This window comes from Pezoporus flaviventris, unplaced genomic scaffold, assembly GCF_033815535.1.
Source record: "Pezoporus flaviventris isolate CSIRO_AGI_PZ_B2104156 unplaced genomic scaffold, CSIRO_AGI_Pfla_v1 ptg000059l, whole genome shotgun sequence".
NCBI lineage: Eukaryota > Metazoa > Chordata > Aves > Psittaciformes > Psittacidae > Pezoporus > Pezoporus flaviventris.
The window spans coordinates 2337742-2355014 of record NW_026892607.1 but is presented as its reverse complement, the minus strand read 5'-3'; the positions used below and the strand labels follow the sequence as shown (position 1 = coordinate 2355014).

Below are 17273 nucleotides of genomic sequence, written 5' to 3'. Positions count from 1 at the left end.
AAGGGTTTATAAATGAGAAAGGTTTTCTCAGTGCTGCTCTAGACCTGGTTCTGCTGGGTGATACAATCAAGGTGGCTGTGTCTTGGTGCTTTGGCTTTTTATTCCCCTTCTTTTTATTAGACTGCAACTTTGGGTCTTACTGCTAAAATCTCTTTGTGATGCTGGTGGGTTTTCTCACAGCAGTAGTGTTTTTATCTCTTCTTATAAAAGTGTCTGAGGTATTTGTATGCCTTTGCTGACTATAAAGGACATTTAAGTGAGGAGCCTAAAACATTTGAGTGATGGATGACTGTATCAAGAGGAGCTAAGATCCTCAGGAGGTATTGGCAGCTCGCAGCTTACAAGTGGGCTTGGTCTACACGAAAGAGGACACTAAGGACACTAAGAGGACACTAAGAAAGAGGACACTAAAAAGACATGGGAGCTGTGGTCGTGCAGTTTTTGTGAGGTTGTTTGGGGTCGGTTTCTGTTGGGTTGTTAAGAGGTTTTTTTGAGGGGTGGTCTCTAGTACACGTGTATCTATAGGAAATACACAGGACGGGACAGGGTACTCGAAAGAATGTCCTTTCTCCTGAAAGCAGTTACCATGTGTTCAGGCAGGTGTGTGTAAGCTGTGGAACAGAGGAGCTGTGGCTGCCCCATCCCTGGCAGTGCTCAAGGCCAGGTTGGACACAGGGGCTTGGAGCAAACTGCTCTAGTGGAAGGGGTCCCTGCCCGTGGCAGGGGCTGGACCTGGAGGAGCTTTAAGGTCCTTTCCAGACCAAACCAGGCTGTGTTCTATAACCTAAGAGTTGTGCAAGCCACACTTGCTTCTTGAAGCATTGCCTGTGAAAACCAAGTCATGTAACACCAGTCTGGTTTTCTTGCATCAACAAATCAGCACAGTAGGTTTCTGAGGGCTGACCTGTGCTTGTGTGTGGCTTCTGTTACACTTTGCTGCTCTGTGCCTGCAGGGGAGGTATCCCGGCTGAGGAACATGGCCATCACCAGAGGGCAAACCGAGCAGGTATCCGGGGAGAGCGCCGGTTGTTAACACGTCCATGTGTAAAGACCTGAGGAATGACCTGGACAGTGGGATTGAGTGCGCCCTCAGCAAGTTTGCCAATGACACCAAGCTGTGTGGTTCGGTTGATACCCTGGAGTGCAGGAATGCCATCCAGAGGGACCTCGACAAGCTTGTGAGGTGGGCTGATGCCAACCTCATGGAGTTTAACCATGTCAAGTGCAAGGTCCTACACCTGGGTCGGAGCAATCCCAGGCACAGCTACAGGTTGGGCAGAGAAGAGATTCAGAGCAGCCCAAGGAGAAGGACTTGGGGGTGTTGGTCGATGAGAAAATGAACATGAGCCGGCTTCAGTGTGCTCTTGCAGCCCAGAAAGCAACCGTATCCTGGGCTGCATCCAAAGGAGCGTGACCAGCAGGGCGAAGGAGGTGATCCTGCCCCTCTGCTCTGCTCTCCTGAGACCTCACCTGGAGCAGTGTGCAGTTCTGGTGTCCTCAACATGGAACTGTTGGAACAAGTCCAGAGGAGGCCACGAGGATGATCAGGGGCTGGAGCACCTCCTGTATGAAGACAGGCTGAGGAAGTTGGGGCTGTTCAGCCTGGAGAAGAGAAGCTGTGTGGAGACCTCAGAGCAGCTTCCAGTATCTGAAGGGGGCCTATAGGGATGCTGGGGAGGGACTCTTCATTAGGGACTGTAGTGACAGGACAAGGGGTAACGGGTTCAAACTGAAACAGGGGAAGTTTAGATTGGATCTAAGGAAGAAGTTCTTTCCTGTGAGGGTGGTGAGGCACTGGAATGGGTTGCCCAGGGAGGTTGTGAATGCTCCATCCCTGGCAGTGTTCAAGGCCAGGTTGGACAGAGCCTTGGGTGACCTGGTTTAGTGTGAGGTGTCCCTGCCCATGGCAGGGGGGTTGGAACTGGATGATCTTCAGGTCCTTTCCAACCAAACTATTCTACGATTCCATGCTTTAGTATCTCTGCAACCCCCAGCACACGCTTACACCGCCGATGACCGCTATCGCGACGCGACACGACACAACCTCCGCTCTCCCCCTTCAGGCGGATATATCCTGCCCCATGCCCTGGTCACGTGCCCGCCTCCTCGCCCAATCCGCTCCCTCGCACCCAATTCAAACCGCGGGCGCCGCCGCGGCCGTTGTGCTGAGGCGCGGGGGGAGGAAGGGGCAGGGCGGGACCGGGACGGGCACCGGGACCCGCCCGCCGCGGGGCCGCAGGGGCTGCGCTGACCGCCATGGAGAGCCGGCCCGCGGCCCCGGGGCCGTACAGAGCCACCAGGCTGGTGAGGACGGCGGTGCTCGGGGCGGGTTGGTGGGATGCGGGGAGCTCGGTGCCTGCCGGCATGCCCGGGGCTCTCCTCGGGGTAAAGCCCAAGTTAACGACAGCCGTTCCGGGCCCCGCGGGCTATGGGTTCCGGCCTTCCCGGCGCACCGTGGGGGGAGCCCGGCTGTGTGGGCCCTGCGGCCCTCCCCAGAGAGAGCTGTGTAGCTGGCAGCGCTTTGTTCACTGGAAACTCGGTGACGGCCTGGGAAGGAGCCCGCCAGCTGAAGCGTGTCGTCTGATTTTGCGTGAGAAAAGGGTTAAAAACTGGACTTTTTGTGCCCTGCCGCCTGGATTCACCCCCTGCCTAACGGCTGCGGTGGTTTGACAGTGCCTCGGGAGCCCGAGCTGGTGTACATGCTGGGCATGAGCACACACGGTCAATAAAACTGGTTATGTTTGTGAAATTATAACCTTATTCTCAGTAAGATAAGAACAAGATAAAAACCTAAATGAAATGCTTATGTATGTTTTTAATCTGAACTTTGTTTCCATAATGCTACTTCTACATTAAGTAGGTAGAGGGAGGGGATCCTGCCCCTCTGCTACGCTCCGGGGAGACCCCCCTGCAGCCCTGATCCAGCTCTGGGGCAGCAGCACAAGAGGGACGTGGAGCTGTTGGAGCGAGAGCAGAGGAGGCCATGGAGATGCTGCGAGGGCTGGAGCAGCTCTGCTCTGGAGCCAGGCTGAGAGAGCTGGGCTGGGGCAGCCTGGAGAAGAGAAGGCCCCTGAAGGGGAGACCTGAGAGCAGCTCCAGTGCCTGAAGGGGCTGCAGGAAAGCTGGAGAGGGGCTTGGGACAAGGGATGTAGGGACAGGCCAAGGGGAATGGCTTTAACCTGCCCGAGGTTGAGGAGACTGAGATGAGCTCTTAGGCAGAAGCTCTTCCCTGTGAGGGTGCTGAGGCGCTGGCACAGGGTGCCCAGAGAAGCTGTGGCTGCCCCATCCCTGGCAGTGTTCAAGGCCAGGTTGGACACAGGGGCTTGGAGCAAGCATGGTGTCCCTGCCCGTGGCAGGGGTTGGAGCTGGATGAGCTTTAAGGTCCCAACCCAAGTCATCCTATGATTGCTTAGGATAGCTATCAATATTTCTTAGTATTAAAGTTGTAATTTTGTTTATATGCTTATTAATGTAATACTGCTTTAGTTGATACTTACAATGATCAGTTTCAGGCTTTGATCTTGCATTCTTTCCTTGTTTGTTTCTCATGCAGTGGAATGAAATTACAAAGTATTTCCGAGCAGGCATGCCGCTAAGGAAACACAGGCAGCATTTCAAGATACATGGAAGCTGTTTCACTGCATCAGAAGCTGTAGACTGGCTCCATGAAGTGCTAAGGAATGACAGTAACTTTGGTCCTGAAGTTACTAGGCAGCAGACTATTCAGTTATTGAGAAAGTTTCTCAAGAATCATGTAATTGAAGATATAAAAGGGAGATGGGGATCTGAAAGCTTAGAAGACAACAGTGCACTTTACAGGTACTGAAGTAAAGACCAGTTAACAGAGCTCTTCATGTTGGGAATTTTATTTCAAAATCATTATGTTCAGATTTGCAAAGATATCTTGCTTTGAGTTGAGCAGTTCAGCCATAGATTAATCGCTAGCACCATTTCCACTCACTGTTTATTTTACTCTGATTTGCAGTACAAACCATACATCCTGTGCTGAGGGCTGTTTACATGCCTTTGTCTAGCCAGGTTTTTCACCAGGAGGCAAGCATGCAGCATTCAAGTGCTTTGAAGGGGAGCCAAAGAGAACTTACTGTAGTAGCTCCATGCTGTGCTACCAGTCCGATGTTTACTCCTCTTGTACATTTCACAGAAAACTAAGTGGGAAACGCCTTTAACTTCAAAACTTAAGATAGGCTATTAATGGCCCTCGCTTCTCAAATTCCAGTCTCAGTGCTGTATATATCTAAGTATCTTCAGCTTGACTTTGGAATCAACAAGAGTAGCCCAAAGCTAATTTATAATATAATGCTAAACAGTGTTCTAAAGACCACTGTTAATTTCCTGGATCTCTTCAGAATCGTATGGAATCACGCTAGTATGGAATCAGGGTATGGCTTTGGTTAAGTGACTTCTAATGTTTCTAATCAAGTCTAAATATATTTAACATCTTTTCTGTTCATTACAGATTTCCTTCAACGTCTCCAGTTAAACCTCTACCAAGTCCATGTACACAGAAAGAGAACTTGGAAAACTTCTGTAGAGACAAAGAAAGACTTTTTAAACTGCCACATTTATCCAGGAGAGCTTTTAAAAGACATGAGTTACTACAGTCTCTGGTAATAACTTATGTTTCTTACACGTTTATAGTTGCTGTGTATTTTCTTTGTTCTTTAACAAATAAAACTGGAAGCAATCGCCTCTTGGTGACACTGTTCTGTTGTGTCATCTCGCTGAAGAAATAAATTGGTAGGTTCTTTTAGACAGTGACGTAGAACATTTATATATAACCATGATAAAAGGTACAGCTATATTTTATAGCCAAGTGTCTTGGTGATGTGTGCTGTTTCTCTTCAGTGTGCAAAAAGAGGTTTTATTAAATAACCTGTAAATATTCAAAGAAAATACGTACTTGTAAAATCGTGGCTGTGATGTGGCATTTTTGAAATGCTGGCAGCAAGTGACAGGGATTGTGCAATTGACGCTGAAAATTATATGAAGTCGTTTCTTCTAAGCTTCTTGGCAGTAGTTTATTAGGAAGAGACATGGGGGGTAGTTTGTAATTAATGCAGCTACGTTACTTAGAATGAAAGGTCATCTCACATCCACAAACACCCCTATTGCAGTATGGGCTTCTTTTATGATCTGGGATTATGTAGAGTTTTGGGTCATCAGTATGGAGCCATTTGTTTTCTTTTGGGTTGTTTGGTTTGTTTTGTTTCCCTCAGTGTAGTATAATCCCTGCTACAGTATTTTAAAGTATTGGGAGGGTTGGACAGTGGAGTTGTAGAAATGATCTGGACAGTATGTCCTTCTTGAAACTTGATATATTTTTTGTTTGTTGACAAGGCACAAATGATTTAACTCTTCTACTTTGTGAAAAAGATTGAATACAAGTGCTTGGTCCTTTATTTTTTTTGTGCATACTTTGTGAATTTAGGTTGAATTTAGGTTCCTAAAGGGGAATACTTCACTTGCTGACACGTTTGGATTTGACACTTTTCAACTTTTTCAGTTACCGACTTCTGAGCTGATCGGGTCTTTCTTATAGCATCCTCTTTTGCTTGTTAGTTGGGCATGCTTACATTGCATTGCAGGGACTGGTAAGATTACAGGAATTCAATGTTCTGCAGAATGCCCTATACTTCTGAGACTAATTTTTACGTAGTTTTGAATTATCTTAAGAAGCTTCTTTATCTTATGGTACAAACTACTCATTTTCAGGAAAATTTAGAGAAAACAAAGAGTGATAGAATAGACGAAAACGAGGAAGATATGCTGAATAGGAAGGAAATAAGCCAGGAATATGTGAAAGAAACTTGGAGAAATGTCATTCTAATACAGTGAGTAACACATTATAAAAAGCACCTTCTTGGATATGTGGTTTGTGTGTGTAACAACCCGATCAAGCTTTTGGCTTGCAAACTTGAATCTTTAAAACTGTGTTTTAACTTGAATATTTTACTATTCTTTACAGATGCCTTCCGATGTATTTGTTAACATTGGATTGTTGCATTTAAGAAATCTGTTGAAATTTTATTACTGCTGGTGTTAAATATATTTTATGTACCATAGAGGCTCTTTCCTAGTAATTTTTTGGTGTTTGTTCCAGGGAAAAGTGAGTCCTCAAGTTGTCCTTCTAGAAGTGCGAGTGTATTAAATAGCTAACTAACTGTTGTTTGAGTAGACAAGGGAAGAACTTGTTGTCTAAAAGGCTTACAAGTAATGAATGAAAACATCTGCTCCCTTACTGCCCACAGTTTGCAAACCATTTTAGGCCTCCCATCTTTGGAAGAAGTTCTTCAGCCAATGCAGATCGTTCCTGAGTATGTCATATACAACATGACTAACACGAGCAAACATGGTGTTGTGATTTTGCAGAACAAATCAGGTACAATTTCTTTTCCCTGGCTTTGCTTTAAGATTCCATGTGGCCTAATTACAGCAAATGATAATAATTAATGTAATGTTTCGTTGTTTTTTACTTTTTTCCCCAAGCTGCATTACAGTTCAGTATAATTGTCAAGAAGGTTTTGTAGGTTTATTGCATTCACTTTTAAATTACACATGTAGCAATATTTAAAATTAGTTCCAAATTTCATCTTCTGTATTTGAGGTATTAATACATGTGCCATTTTTTATATTAGTTATTAAGTCTTTGAGGTTGTGTATAAATAATGCGTTTCTGTGCTTATTTTAGAAGACCTCCCACACTGGGTATTGTCAGCTATGAAGTGCCTCGCATACTGTAAGTTGTTAAACACCTTTTAGCCTCTTTTGAGAGTTGAAAGTGAAATAATACTTGCAAGTTGAGATCAGTTGTGATGTTTCATTTGGAAATTCACATAATCGAAGTGCCTTGATATGCTGAGAAGCAATGACAGCAATCCATAGCAAATCATTGCACAGAAATGTAACCTAAGGAAGCTAATAATACATGTTTAAATATGTCACATTTCAGGTAATTGAGGTATCAGACCTCTAGTCTAGCTACTAATCCTGCTTTTAGGCTGCATCATCTGCATATGACTTTCAGCAGTGTGAACTGATTATAAATTAGTGGAAGAAGAGTGGCTTCAGTGTTCCTTAATCCAAGAAACATGCAAGAGAATTAATTACCTCTGCAAGCTTTCAGTGGAATTGTCCTGTCCAAGGCCATGGAAAAGCTAAGCACTGTTTGTAACAAAAATAATTCCTATTAACAAAGAGTCAGGCAGGGAGAAAATTAGTGCTTGGGCAAAACCTGTGTGTGGTTTCTTCTGAGGCAGTTTTCCAGGAGTAAAGGGCCTTTCCTTTTCCAGTTACTGCCTTTGAGCTAGACTGAAACAGTTCCTATGTTGCATATTAAACTGGAGAGACCAATTCACAGAAAACCTGTTGGTTTTTTATTTGTGTTAGAAGAAAGCAAATAAAATTTTGCAAAGGGTTTGATGAGATGGATTTTTAAAGTCTGACATTTTATCTGTGAAACATGTTTTGTGACAACTGAACGTCCTTTGTCTGCAGACCAAGAGTCACTCATCCCTTCTTTTGGTATTAATGTAAGAAGTACCAAGCAGCAAAACTGGACCTTAGAAAAGCTTGGTGCTTCTGGTTTGTTTTCTTTGTGTATTTGCTTAAGAGTGAAATTTAGAAAGGCACAATGTTAAATCTTAAACTTCAGGAAAGAAGAATCAGTTACCAAAGGCATCAGCGTTATGTGTACTTGAGCAACTGCCTTGGAGCTACAGGGAAAGTATTGACTGTGGAGTAACAGAATTAACAAAGGTTTTTCACAAGTTGAGGAGGGAAAAATACTTTCACAGAGAACCTGATCAAGTTCAGCTTCTAATGGCTCAGTCTGATGTGGATTCTCTTGCTAATAAAAGGTGTGGGTTTGCTTTTTAACAAGTGCTGCAGCAGACCTGTGTGGTACTAAGTCTTTCTCCTTTACAGTACCATTGATTTTTATGAAACTTTGAGGAATCTAATGGTCTTTGAAGTTTCTTTTGTCAGATGTTTGAAATTGTTAGACACATACAGATTGCTATTCTGTAAGATTTGCATCTCTGTGAAGCAGATTCTGAAAAGATTCTGGAGAAGAGAGGACAATTCCTTCTTCCCCTCAAAAACTGCCTCTTTAAATGTCTAACACTTAGATGAGTGCCTCTCAAATGAAATCGGAGATGATGAGCTTTTTATCTGTGTGCTTGTCCTGCTGTTTAAGTCTTGCTCCTTTTACTGACAGTCTCCTTCGCTAGCTTTCTGCAAAGCTATACCATAGTTAGATGGCATGTGTTTTATACATCTGTGTGTACGTCTGGCTGCTCAGTGGAACTGTGGTGGGGTCCATGGCGGGTTAGTGTGTCTTCACAAGTTCGGTTTGCAGCATGCACTCTCATGAAAATAACCCCTTTGGTTCTTATTCAACATCTCCCTTTCCTTCAACTGCATTCCCCCAAAAATAGAGTCTCTTACATGAAGAACACTAGTAGGAAAAGCAGGACAGGGAAGAGCTTGGTGAGTGGATTTCAATCGGAGTGAAAAATACAGCTGAGCACTGGTCTCTGAGCTTTTCAATACCTTAATCCCAGCATCAGTTCTGTACTTAGAATTAACAAATAGGTCTTTGTGGGTTGGAAACAGCAAGCAAGCTTTCTGGGCTTTTGAATTCTCCATTTCTAATTTGAGTGAATTAATTCAAGTGGAGACTTTATCTTTGCAGATGCCAGCTATACTGTGACCAAATGATTTAAGGCAATAGTTACTTTGCACAGTGAAAACTAAGTGTTTATACTGTAGGGGGAATACTGCTTTCCTGTATTTTTAGTGTATGGTAATGTGATTATGGTTATAAAGATTGATTGTATCAAAAGTTAAAATTTCTCTGGTTCTATGTATAACTTCAAACAGCCATCTCCTAATTCATTAAAATTGTCTTTGTAAGGCAGCTGATTTCATTTGTAGGAGCCCAGGGGAGTATAACAACATTAGGGTTAACAGTTTTATGCCATGTCAAGTTTTATTCCTACCTGGAACACTTTTGTTTGCTCCTTTCCTGTCTGTAGCCACACAGGCAAAGTTTAGCAACTAGATCTCTTGGATTGCTCATCTGTCCATGTCTGAATAAAATCAGTCGTGTGTAGCTTCACCATGAGCTTAGTGGTGAGCAAAACTCTCCTGGTGGACCTTTTCAGTAGATGAGTTAATAAAAGGAGCTCGCTGCAAAGGGAAAATGCTGTTAATGTCTTTCTTGGCAGTGTCCAAGGCCAGGCTGGATGGGGCTTGGAGCAACCTCCTCAAGTGGAAGGTGTCCCTGCTTATGGCAAGGGGTTGGAACTGGATGAGCTTTAAGGTTTCTTGTGACCCAAACTGTTTGGAAATGAAGGAAAGTACTTAGAGTTCATTACTATTTTGCTGAGGAGCCTATGAAGGGTATAAATGAATTTTCATTTATTTTCTTGGTGTAGAACAGCTTGTTGAAACTGAGCACAGCTGTTCAGTGGCTACATAGAATCTTTTACACTATTTTTGCTTACAAATGATACAGTACTCAACTAAAAAATCTTCATGTTGCTGACATAATTCTTTCCCTCCTACAAGAATAAACCTGTATTCATTTAAAAAAAAAAATAATTCTATAGTGGATTTGTGAAAAGTTTTGTGATCTTTCTTTACCTCTCTTTAGGGCCTAGAAATAATGACATGAGCCAAGCAACTTACAGTGGGTTTGAGCGCGATGTGTTCCGAACGGTTGCAGATTACTTTCTCAATCTTCCTGAGCCATTACTTACTTTTGAGTACTATGAACTTTTTGTTAATATTTTAGGTATGTATGAATTGGGAAATACTCAACGCAAGCTGTAAGTTTATATCGACTGGGGAACAAATCTGTACCTCAAAATCTGTATGGCAGCTTGAATCTGAGGAAGATCATCAGTGATATCATTCTGTATTACAGTATTGACATACAGCTCTGTCTCATAATTCTCTATGTAAACTGCTGTCTGAGCTAACATTCTAAATATGCAGTAACCATAATCTAAAAAATACATGCTCATTCTGTCTGTCCCTCACTGTTGCAGTGTGTTAACTGTCTGTCTTCTTGCATCGTGGTTGTTAGATCACTTTTGGACTGAGCTAATTTCTTCTTAGGTTTTACTAACAGAATCATCTATAAATGACTATCTTATATTTGTTATCCTCTCTGCTCAGTTAGCATCTTTCCTGTCTAAACTTGTTCATTTTTCATACCACTTGCATCTTAACTGATATTTCATTTTCTGATAGTTATGTGTGGCTACATCACAATTCCAGATACATGCAGTGGAAAACATTCTGTCCAGGATGAGAAGTGTGACTCTCAGCCTTCAAAATACCTTCACTTGAACTCTTTCAAGTCAACTGAGTGTCTTCTCCTAAGCCTCCTTTGCAAAGAGCCTGACAAGAAAAAGAAAGAATGTGAAGCTTCCATGAAGTGTTCTTCAGCAGAACTAACTATTCAAAAACAATGTGCAAATAAACTGTGGCAGCATAAACAGACACATAAACAAGGTAGTTCTGCTAATCTAATAGGAGGAAGCTGTCAAAATCTTTCAGCTTTCAGGAATGAACAAGGTCCACGTCAAACATTTAGGACAAGATGTTACTCTTTGGAAAGAATTGGAGATGCCACTTCAAGCGCATGTAATAAAGTAGGATCTGATTCCCTCCTGCAAAGTGATGTGAACACCATCCTGGGCACAAGAAATAGAAAACAATCACTACCTTATGAGCATAAAGCTAATTCTGTGTTGGAGCTTGGTTTTGATAACACAGGTCAAGACCAAACCCATGGTATCAAAAGAGTGTCTGCATCAGCTCTTCAGGATAAAGAGCTATTTATTGAAGATCATGGGCTGAAGAAAATCCATGGGTCTCTGAGTTTACTTGGCAAGAAGAACTCCAGAAGTTGTGCTAGGATTAATATGCCAGTTGCTGAAATCACAGTGAAACCAAGTTCTCCACTTTGTGGGCAAGGAAAACCAAATACCTGGGGTGTGGCTGCTTCAGTGGACATCAGGACTGAGGTTTCTGATACCACCATCAAAAAGAGACTCTGCAAAAGTACCACAGAACTCTCAGAATGCTCTTTCACTCACTCTTCTTATATGTTGACTGGCACGCAAAGTAAGATGGCTTTCTAAAGCATGTTGTATTGGCTTATTGTGCTGGCAAACTAATCTCTGCTTCCTTAATCTGGCACTGATGCTAGGGTTTTTTCATGTGTATAACATGACATGTGGGGTTTAAGAAACCAAAATGGTTGCTAAACTGCGTTATTTAAAGGTAGCCCTTTGTACGTCTGCTAACAAATAGTAGTGGGTAGTTTCTTTGGAGTCTTAAACTTGTTGTGTCAATGATTCAACTTTCTTTGAGGTAAGTGGTGAGTAATTCTGACCTACACACTGAGAGTGTGGCAGGGAACTTGCACAGACCTGCCTGGTGGGAGGGGGGGGAATGTCTTTTTGCAGTCTTTGAAACACAGTTTATCATGATGAAGGAAGTTGAAGATGACCAGACACAAAAAGGCCACGGAACTATGTAGTATGTTACAGCTGGTTTCTGTGAAACACAGATTATCATCATTGGATAGTGACAGTGGCACAGGGTGCCCAGAGAAGCTGTGGCTGCACCATCCCTGGCAGTGTTCAAGGCCAGGTTGGACGGACCTTGGAGCAAGTTGCTCTAGTGGAAGGTGTCCCTGCCCATGGCAGGAGGCTGGAACTGGATGGTGCTGTAAGATCATTTCAACCCAAACCAGGCTGAGATTCTATGATCTCAGTTAAAAAAAGAAAAGGACTTTCTTGTTCCTAGATTAAAATATCTTGAGAATCAGTTCAAATCTTACTGACAGCTGTCTGTACAATTAACTTGTAGATCTCCTTCAGCCTCATCTAGAAAGAATTGCTGTTGAAGCATTGCAGATATGTTGTTTGTTGCTTCCACCACCAAACCGTAGGAAGATTCAGCTCCTCATGCGCATGATCTCTCGGATGAGTGAGAACGTGGATATGCCACGACTTCATGATGCGATGGGCACACGCACTTTGGTAAGAGACTCAGCAGAGCTGTGTGTCTGTCGGTCTAAGAATGTTGCTGAGAATACTGGGAGTGTTTCGTACTTGAGGTTCTTGTCTCATTGCAGTTAAATAGTGCAATTAAATTAGATAGCCTTTTCATCTCCAGAATGTTTATCAAAATCTGACTTGAAGCAAGAACTTCCTTGTCCACATCCTAATGTATTTCAAGTGCTGGTGCTACTTTTGCTGGCTTTGGGAGAAGGGAAGAAATTTCTTAAAGAAATGTATTCTATTCTATGATTAATTGAGTCTTGACTTCTCACCCTACTGCTATTCAGCTTAAAAGGTGTTGGCAAAGTGCCTGTAGAAAGCCTTTCTTGGACTAAAATTTGTGTATTTTATTGTGTATTGGAACAAAAACAGTTCCAAAGGATTCAATTTTCTGCCTAGTGAGTTTAAAGACTAACTTCAAGGTCTGAATTTAAGCTTTCAATGGAACAGCTAAAGATTTACTTTTTTTTGTCAAAAGCTATAAAAATGTTTTTAAAGCTATTTAAAACAGGACCTTGGTGCGCATTAGGTGTTGGTTAGGCTGGTTCTGCAGTGTTTCTTACCGTGTCACTTGTCTCCAGATGGCTAAGATGTACACTTTACTGCAGGGTAAGGCTTCTATCATTACTTCTTTAAAATATGTATTAATTGAAATTACAGTTTCAAAAACAAAGGGCAAGTCTGATGTTGGAGGAAGTTACATTATTTCAGATGAGGAAAGCATTACAAGCAGTTTTCCTCCTCTCTTAACCAGCAGTGTAGGCAAGAGAGATTACCCTGAAAGTTGGTATTGGAGAATGTGCTATGTAGACTGGAAAGAAGGCAAATCCTTCAACTGTACGTACTAACCATCTGCTAACCACTTGTAGATGATCCAGACCTTTTCTCGCTGCGTGCTGTGCTGTGCCGAAGAAGTAGACCTCGATGAGCTGCTCTCTACACGATTAGTTTCATTTCTAATGGACCATCAACAAGAAATATTTAAAGTACCCACTTACCTGCAGGTTGCAGTGCGTGATCACATAGAACACGTGAAGATGGCTCAGGTTGGTGGCAGGTTCATTTGCTGATTGCAGAGTGTTTGTTACTTCTGAAGGCAGGATGGGAAAGCTGCAAATGAAATCACTGTTTTGGATGCAGACTTGTATTAAACCATTGGTGCAGTCATAGGTACGAGCTATGTTACCGTGTTTTGCAACTTGAGGTGTTATCATGTTTGGATGTTTAAGTACCTTCTTATAGAAATAGTACATAATTGAGTTTATGCAGACCCCTTCTTCAACTCTTCTTCCAGTGCAAATACCCAAAGGAAGAAATATGTGCCATATTGCCAACATATTCATACTGCAAACAAATAACCCCTCAGGAGTTTGAAGAACAGAAGGTTTCTACCTCTCAAGCTGCAGTGGCAGAGCTCTTGGAGAACATTATCAAAGATAAGAACTTGTCTGTGAAAGACAAGAAGAAAAAGTTAAAACAGGTAAGAAACTTGGTTCCTATTTAATCTACTTATGGAAATGCTGTTGTGAGAGAAGGATCTCTAGTACCAGGTACTAGACCCTGGGACCCTTTAAGGGGTCGATCTCTTCACAATCCTGAAACATTCCTTTCTGTGGAATTACGTTTGAGTTTTGTAACATATGTCACTCAAGATTGTTTGGCACTTCTGTGGCCTACTAACATATTGCCTAATCCTAAAGCTGAAATACAGCAGTTCTGGCAGGATTTAACACTGGAGGGTTTTTTTTCTCTTTAGGAAAACCTTTGGCAAGTATGCCTGACCAATTGAACAGTATTGTGCTTGTCCTGGAATCTCCGAAGTGAGTCTTGTGACTCAAATTGGAAAAAGCAGCTTTTCAGAGCAAGCACATTTCTTTCTTTGGTGCTCCTCCCCCAGCTTCTGCAGCACTGACTTTCACGTGTGTTGTGAAAACCTTCTGGTTGTGGAAAAGTGAAGGCTGGACTTGAATTCGTCAAGTTCATTAACACTTCCTGCATGTGAAGAAGAGTAGTTAATTACGATTGATTAAAACTTGGTGTAAGTAAGCAGTAAGAAGTGATACACAGCACCACTAGAAGCAGGTGAAGTGGGGAGGAAGGATATCTACTAAAATCCTCTAATAGTAAAACTTCAAGTACGAACTTATATTTTTTCTGAGTTCCCACTAAAGTCCAGAAGCAGCTTGTACTGCATGGGCAATGCGTTAGTGAAGTTTATTTTTTAAATTCATAGAGCTGTATCATTATAGGTTTGCCATTTGTGCTAGGATAGCTACTGGTGTGGTAAATAACAATGTTTTGGAGCTGTTAACTCAGTTTTGATACTTGGAATTGGGGAAAGCCAAATACACAGCACCTTCTAGAGGGTTAAGTACAAATTGTATCAACACCCACAGTTACAAGTGGTGTAATTTTCCCTAGGTTGGATCCATCAGCAGTAAGCTTTGGCTGATGTATTTACTGTTTGTCTTGTCATCCTGAGGCCTTATATAGGAAACAGGCAGAATGTCAAAAACATGTCTGTAGCCAAATATCTCTGAGTTTTATTTCACAGAATCTCAGCCTGGTTTGTGTTGGAAGAGACCTTAAAGTTCATTCAGTCCCAACCCCCTGCCATGGGCAGGGACACCTTCCACTAGAGCAGCTTGCTCCAAGCCCCTGTGTCCAACCTGGCCTTGAGCACTGCCAGGGATGGGGCAGCCACAGCTTCTGTGGGCACCCTGTGCCAGCACCTCAGCACCCTCACAGGGAAGAGCTTCTGCCTAAGAGCTCAGCTCAGTCTCCCCTCTGGCAGGTTAAAGCCATTCCCCTTGGCCTGTCCCTACAGGCCCTTGTCCCAAGCCCCTCTCCAGCTTTCCTGGAGCTGCTCTAAGGTCTCCCCTTCAGGAGTCTTCTCTTCTCCAGGCTGAACAAGCCCATTTCTCTCAGCCTGTCAAAATGCTTGGGAATCAAAGGAAATGAGAAGCTTTCCTTATTTCAACAGAAGATGAAGTGCCTGACAGTGTCTGACTCATTGTTTATTGGTTGTGAACTCATAAGCACAAAGGGCTACAGCTACTGTGTTCAAGTGTCACAGCCTTGCTCCTCCTGCTGATGTGCATCCCCATGAGGTGATTCATGCTCAGTCCTGTGCATCTGGAGTTTTTAGTGCAGTCTGATTTATTTGTTGCTGTTGTGTTTCTAGTTTCAGAAGGAATACCCACTGATCTACCAGAACAGATTTCCAACTACAGAAAACGAAGCAGTCCTGCTTGAGAACAAACCCACCATCAAACAACCGATGCTCAGCTTAAGGAAACCCAGATTTCGTAGCCTAAGATATTAACTTAATCACACTTCAGCTGTGTATTTACTTGTTGGGTCTATGTGTGAATGGTGTATGAAAGGGTACTCACTGCAGAAATTCTGTGGTGGCTGTGTGTGGAGAAGGTAGAATTGTTTACATGGACACTGTGCTGAAAGGTGCCAAATTACCTTTTGAGTGTGTGTGTGTGTGCAGATAACTTTTCAATAACTAAGAGATATATTTATCTGTTTACAAATTATTACAATATATTATGTTCAATAAAAGAAATGTGAAAATAAACATGATGCTATTAGTAACCAAAAACTGATACATGGGATACATGGTTTCCATATGGGAAGCTGATGAGATGCATATTGTTGTAACATTTTACTGTCTGTTCAGGAATTTGTGCCATTTATCATAGGTTTTAATGTCTATGTTATGAATAAGTGCCTTCTTTTGTGTTCTCAAAATATTTGTCTTTAAACAAAACAATGTTCTTTGAAGTTGGGACTAATTTAAAAGTCAGTTCTGTTGTTTTCAATGGAGACAATAATTCACCATAAATAAATGATTATCTGACTCCTAAAGTACTTCTGTTCCTCTCATCTGTAAAATCCACATGAGCTTTTGTGTATTTATTTATATTAGAAGGCTTAGGTATAGTTCTGACAATTTCATGGAAAATTTTAGGTTTATTGGTATTCTTCCCAAAACCAACACAAGTGATGGATGATACGTGATGTGACAAGGAATAGGCTCGAAATACACTAAATTCCCCTATTTTGTTTTCACAGTTGAGTGTTTGCTTATTAATTTTGGTGGGGCCACAGCTCCCCCACAAGAGTATAAATCTACTTGAGTAATTCAGAGAGAATAAATGGATGTGTTGTCATAAAGAAGATCCTGGATTAATGTTTAGACAGAGATGCTTCAGGTAAAAAAGTAGGCAGTCTTGAGCAGAGAATGTTGGTGTAGTACAGCAAAAAGATGGATGAACCTTTAAAAATTCATTGAAATGTTTTTTCTATTAAAAGGATTTTCATTTTGGAAAGGCAATTTGGAGCTTGGGCTCTGTCGTAAGAGCTGTGGCTGTCGCTGCTTTTAGTCTGGGAACACAACTGTTTTGTCCTGGAATGATTTTGACTTATGTGTATGATAAGTGTTTTACAGAACATGTCCTGCAAGTAGGAGTACTACTGGATCTGCCTGCCACTCTGGACACAGTCTCTCATCACCTTGTCATCTTGGTCTGAGGAAAATGTGGCAAAAGGGGGTCAGAAGCAGTGCTGGTACGGATTATAAACTGGAGAAATCAGTTGGTAAGTGCAGCTGAACTGACATTTAATTTGATAATAAGGGAGATAAAGGGTCTTGGAGAAAATATTCCACCATGTAAAATGGAATTCTCTTGATATCCAGAGGCTTTAGTATATCCTATGCTATGCCAAAGTAGGCAACAATGTACTACTGCTTTGTGTAAGTAGTGGTTGTGCTCAACTTTGTTGAGATGTGTGTGCTTTGGGGCTTTGAACATTCACTGTTCATGTGCTGTTCTGCTGTCCTTTAGCTTCCCAGATGAGTTTAATCACTTGTCAGGCCATAGCCTGAGCTGTGACCTCTCCCTAGGCAGATATTCAGGTGCACTCCTTACTGTTTAATACTTCCATGCTGCTCTTCAGTTAAAGGTTTCTTTAAGATCATATCATGATACTCGATGTGCCATACACTGAAGCAGTGTCTGAACTGGGGTTTGTTGTGAGGAATTTGTGTCTGTGTTAATTTCAGTTGTAATATTGCTTCTAGGTAAGTCTAAACTATCTGCTTAATTTGGCTCTAATTGCAGAAAAAATGGAAGGGATGCACTGCAAGCACTGGGCTGCAGA

General features: G+C 42.3%; 1 protein-coding gene across 5 annotated transcripts; it reads left to right on the top strand.

Annotated features, from left to right (window-relative positions):
- Positions 1-14: 14 nt before the first annotated feature.
- Positions 15-15977, top strand: DEPDC1 (DEP domain containing 1). Of its 5 annotated transcripts, none has more exons than XM_061469741.1 (12): positions 15-85; positions 3554-3819; positions 4478-4628; positions 5734-5852; positions 6270-6400; positions 6710-6757; positions 9677-9817; positions 10279-11157; positions 11908-12080; positions 12971-13147; positions 13396-13581; positions 15286-15977. In XM_061469741.1, the coding sequence occupies exons 2-12, from the start codon at positions 3587-3589 to the stop codon at positions 15424-15426; spliced, it is 2379 nt and encodes a 792-aa protein (XP_061325725.1). In that variant the 5' UTR covers positions 15-85; positions 3554-3586; the 3' UTR covers positions 15427-15977. The 5 variants fall into 5 exon arrangements, with proteins under 5 accessions (XP_061325725.1, XP_061325724.1, XP_061325723.1 ...); XM_061469740.1 differs by having other exon boundaries at positions 73-164; XM_061469739.1 differs by lacking the exon at positions 15-85 and adding an exon at positions 2214-2304 and having other exon boundaries at positions 10306-11157.
- Positions 15978-17273: the final 1296 nt, after the last annotated feature.

Coding starts and splice junctions, on each gene's coding strand:
- DEPDC1 (XM_061469738.1), top strand. CDS start 2,257: ATGGAGAGCCGGCCCGCGGCCCCGGGGCCGTACAGAGCCACCAGGCTG. Junction 5,853..6,269: donor AGAAATGTCATTCTAATACA/GTGAGTAACACA, acceptor TACTGCCCACAG/TTTGCAAACCATTTTAGGCC. Junction 13,582..15,285: donor AGAAGAAAAAGTTAAAACAG/GTAAGAAACTTG, acceptor TTGTGTTTCTAG/TTTCAGAAGGAATACCCACT.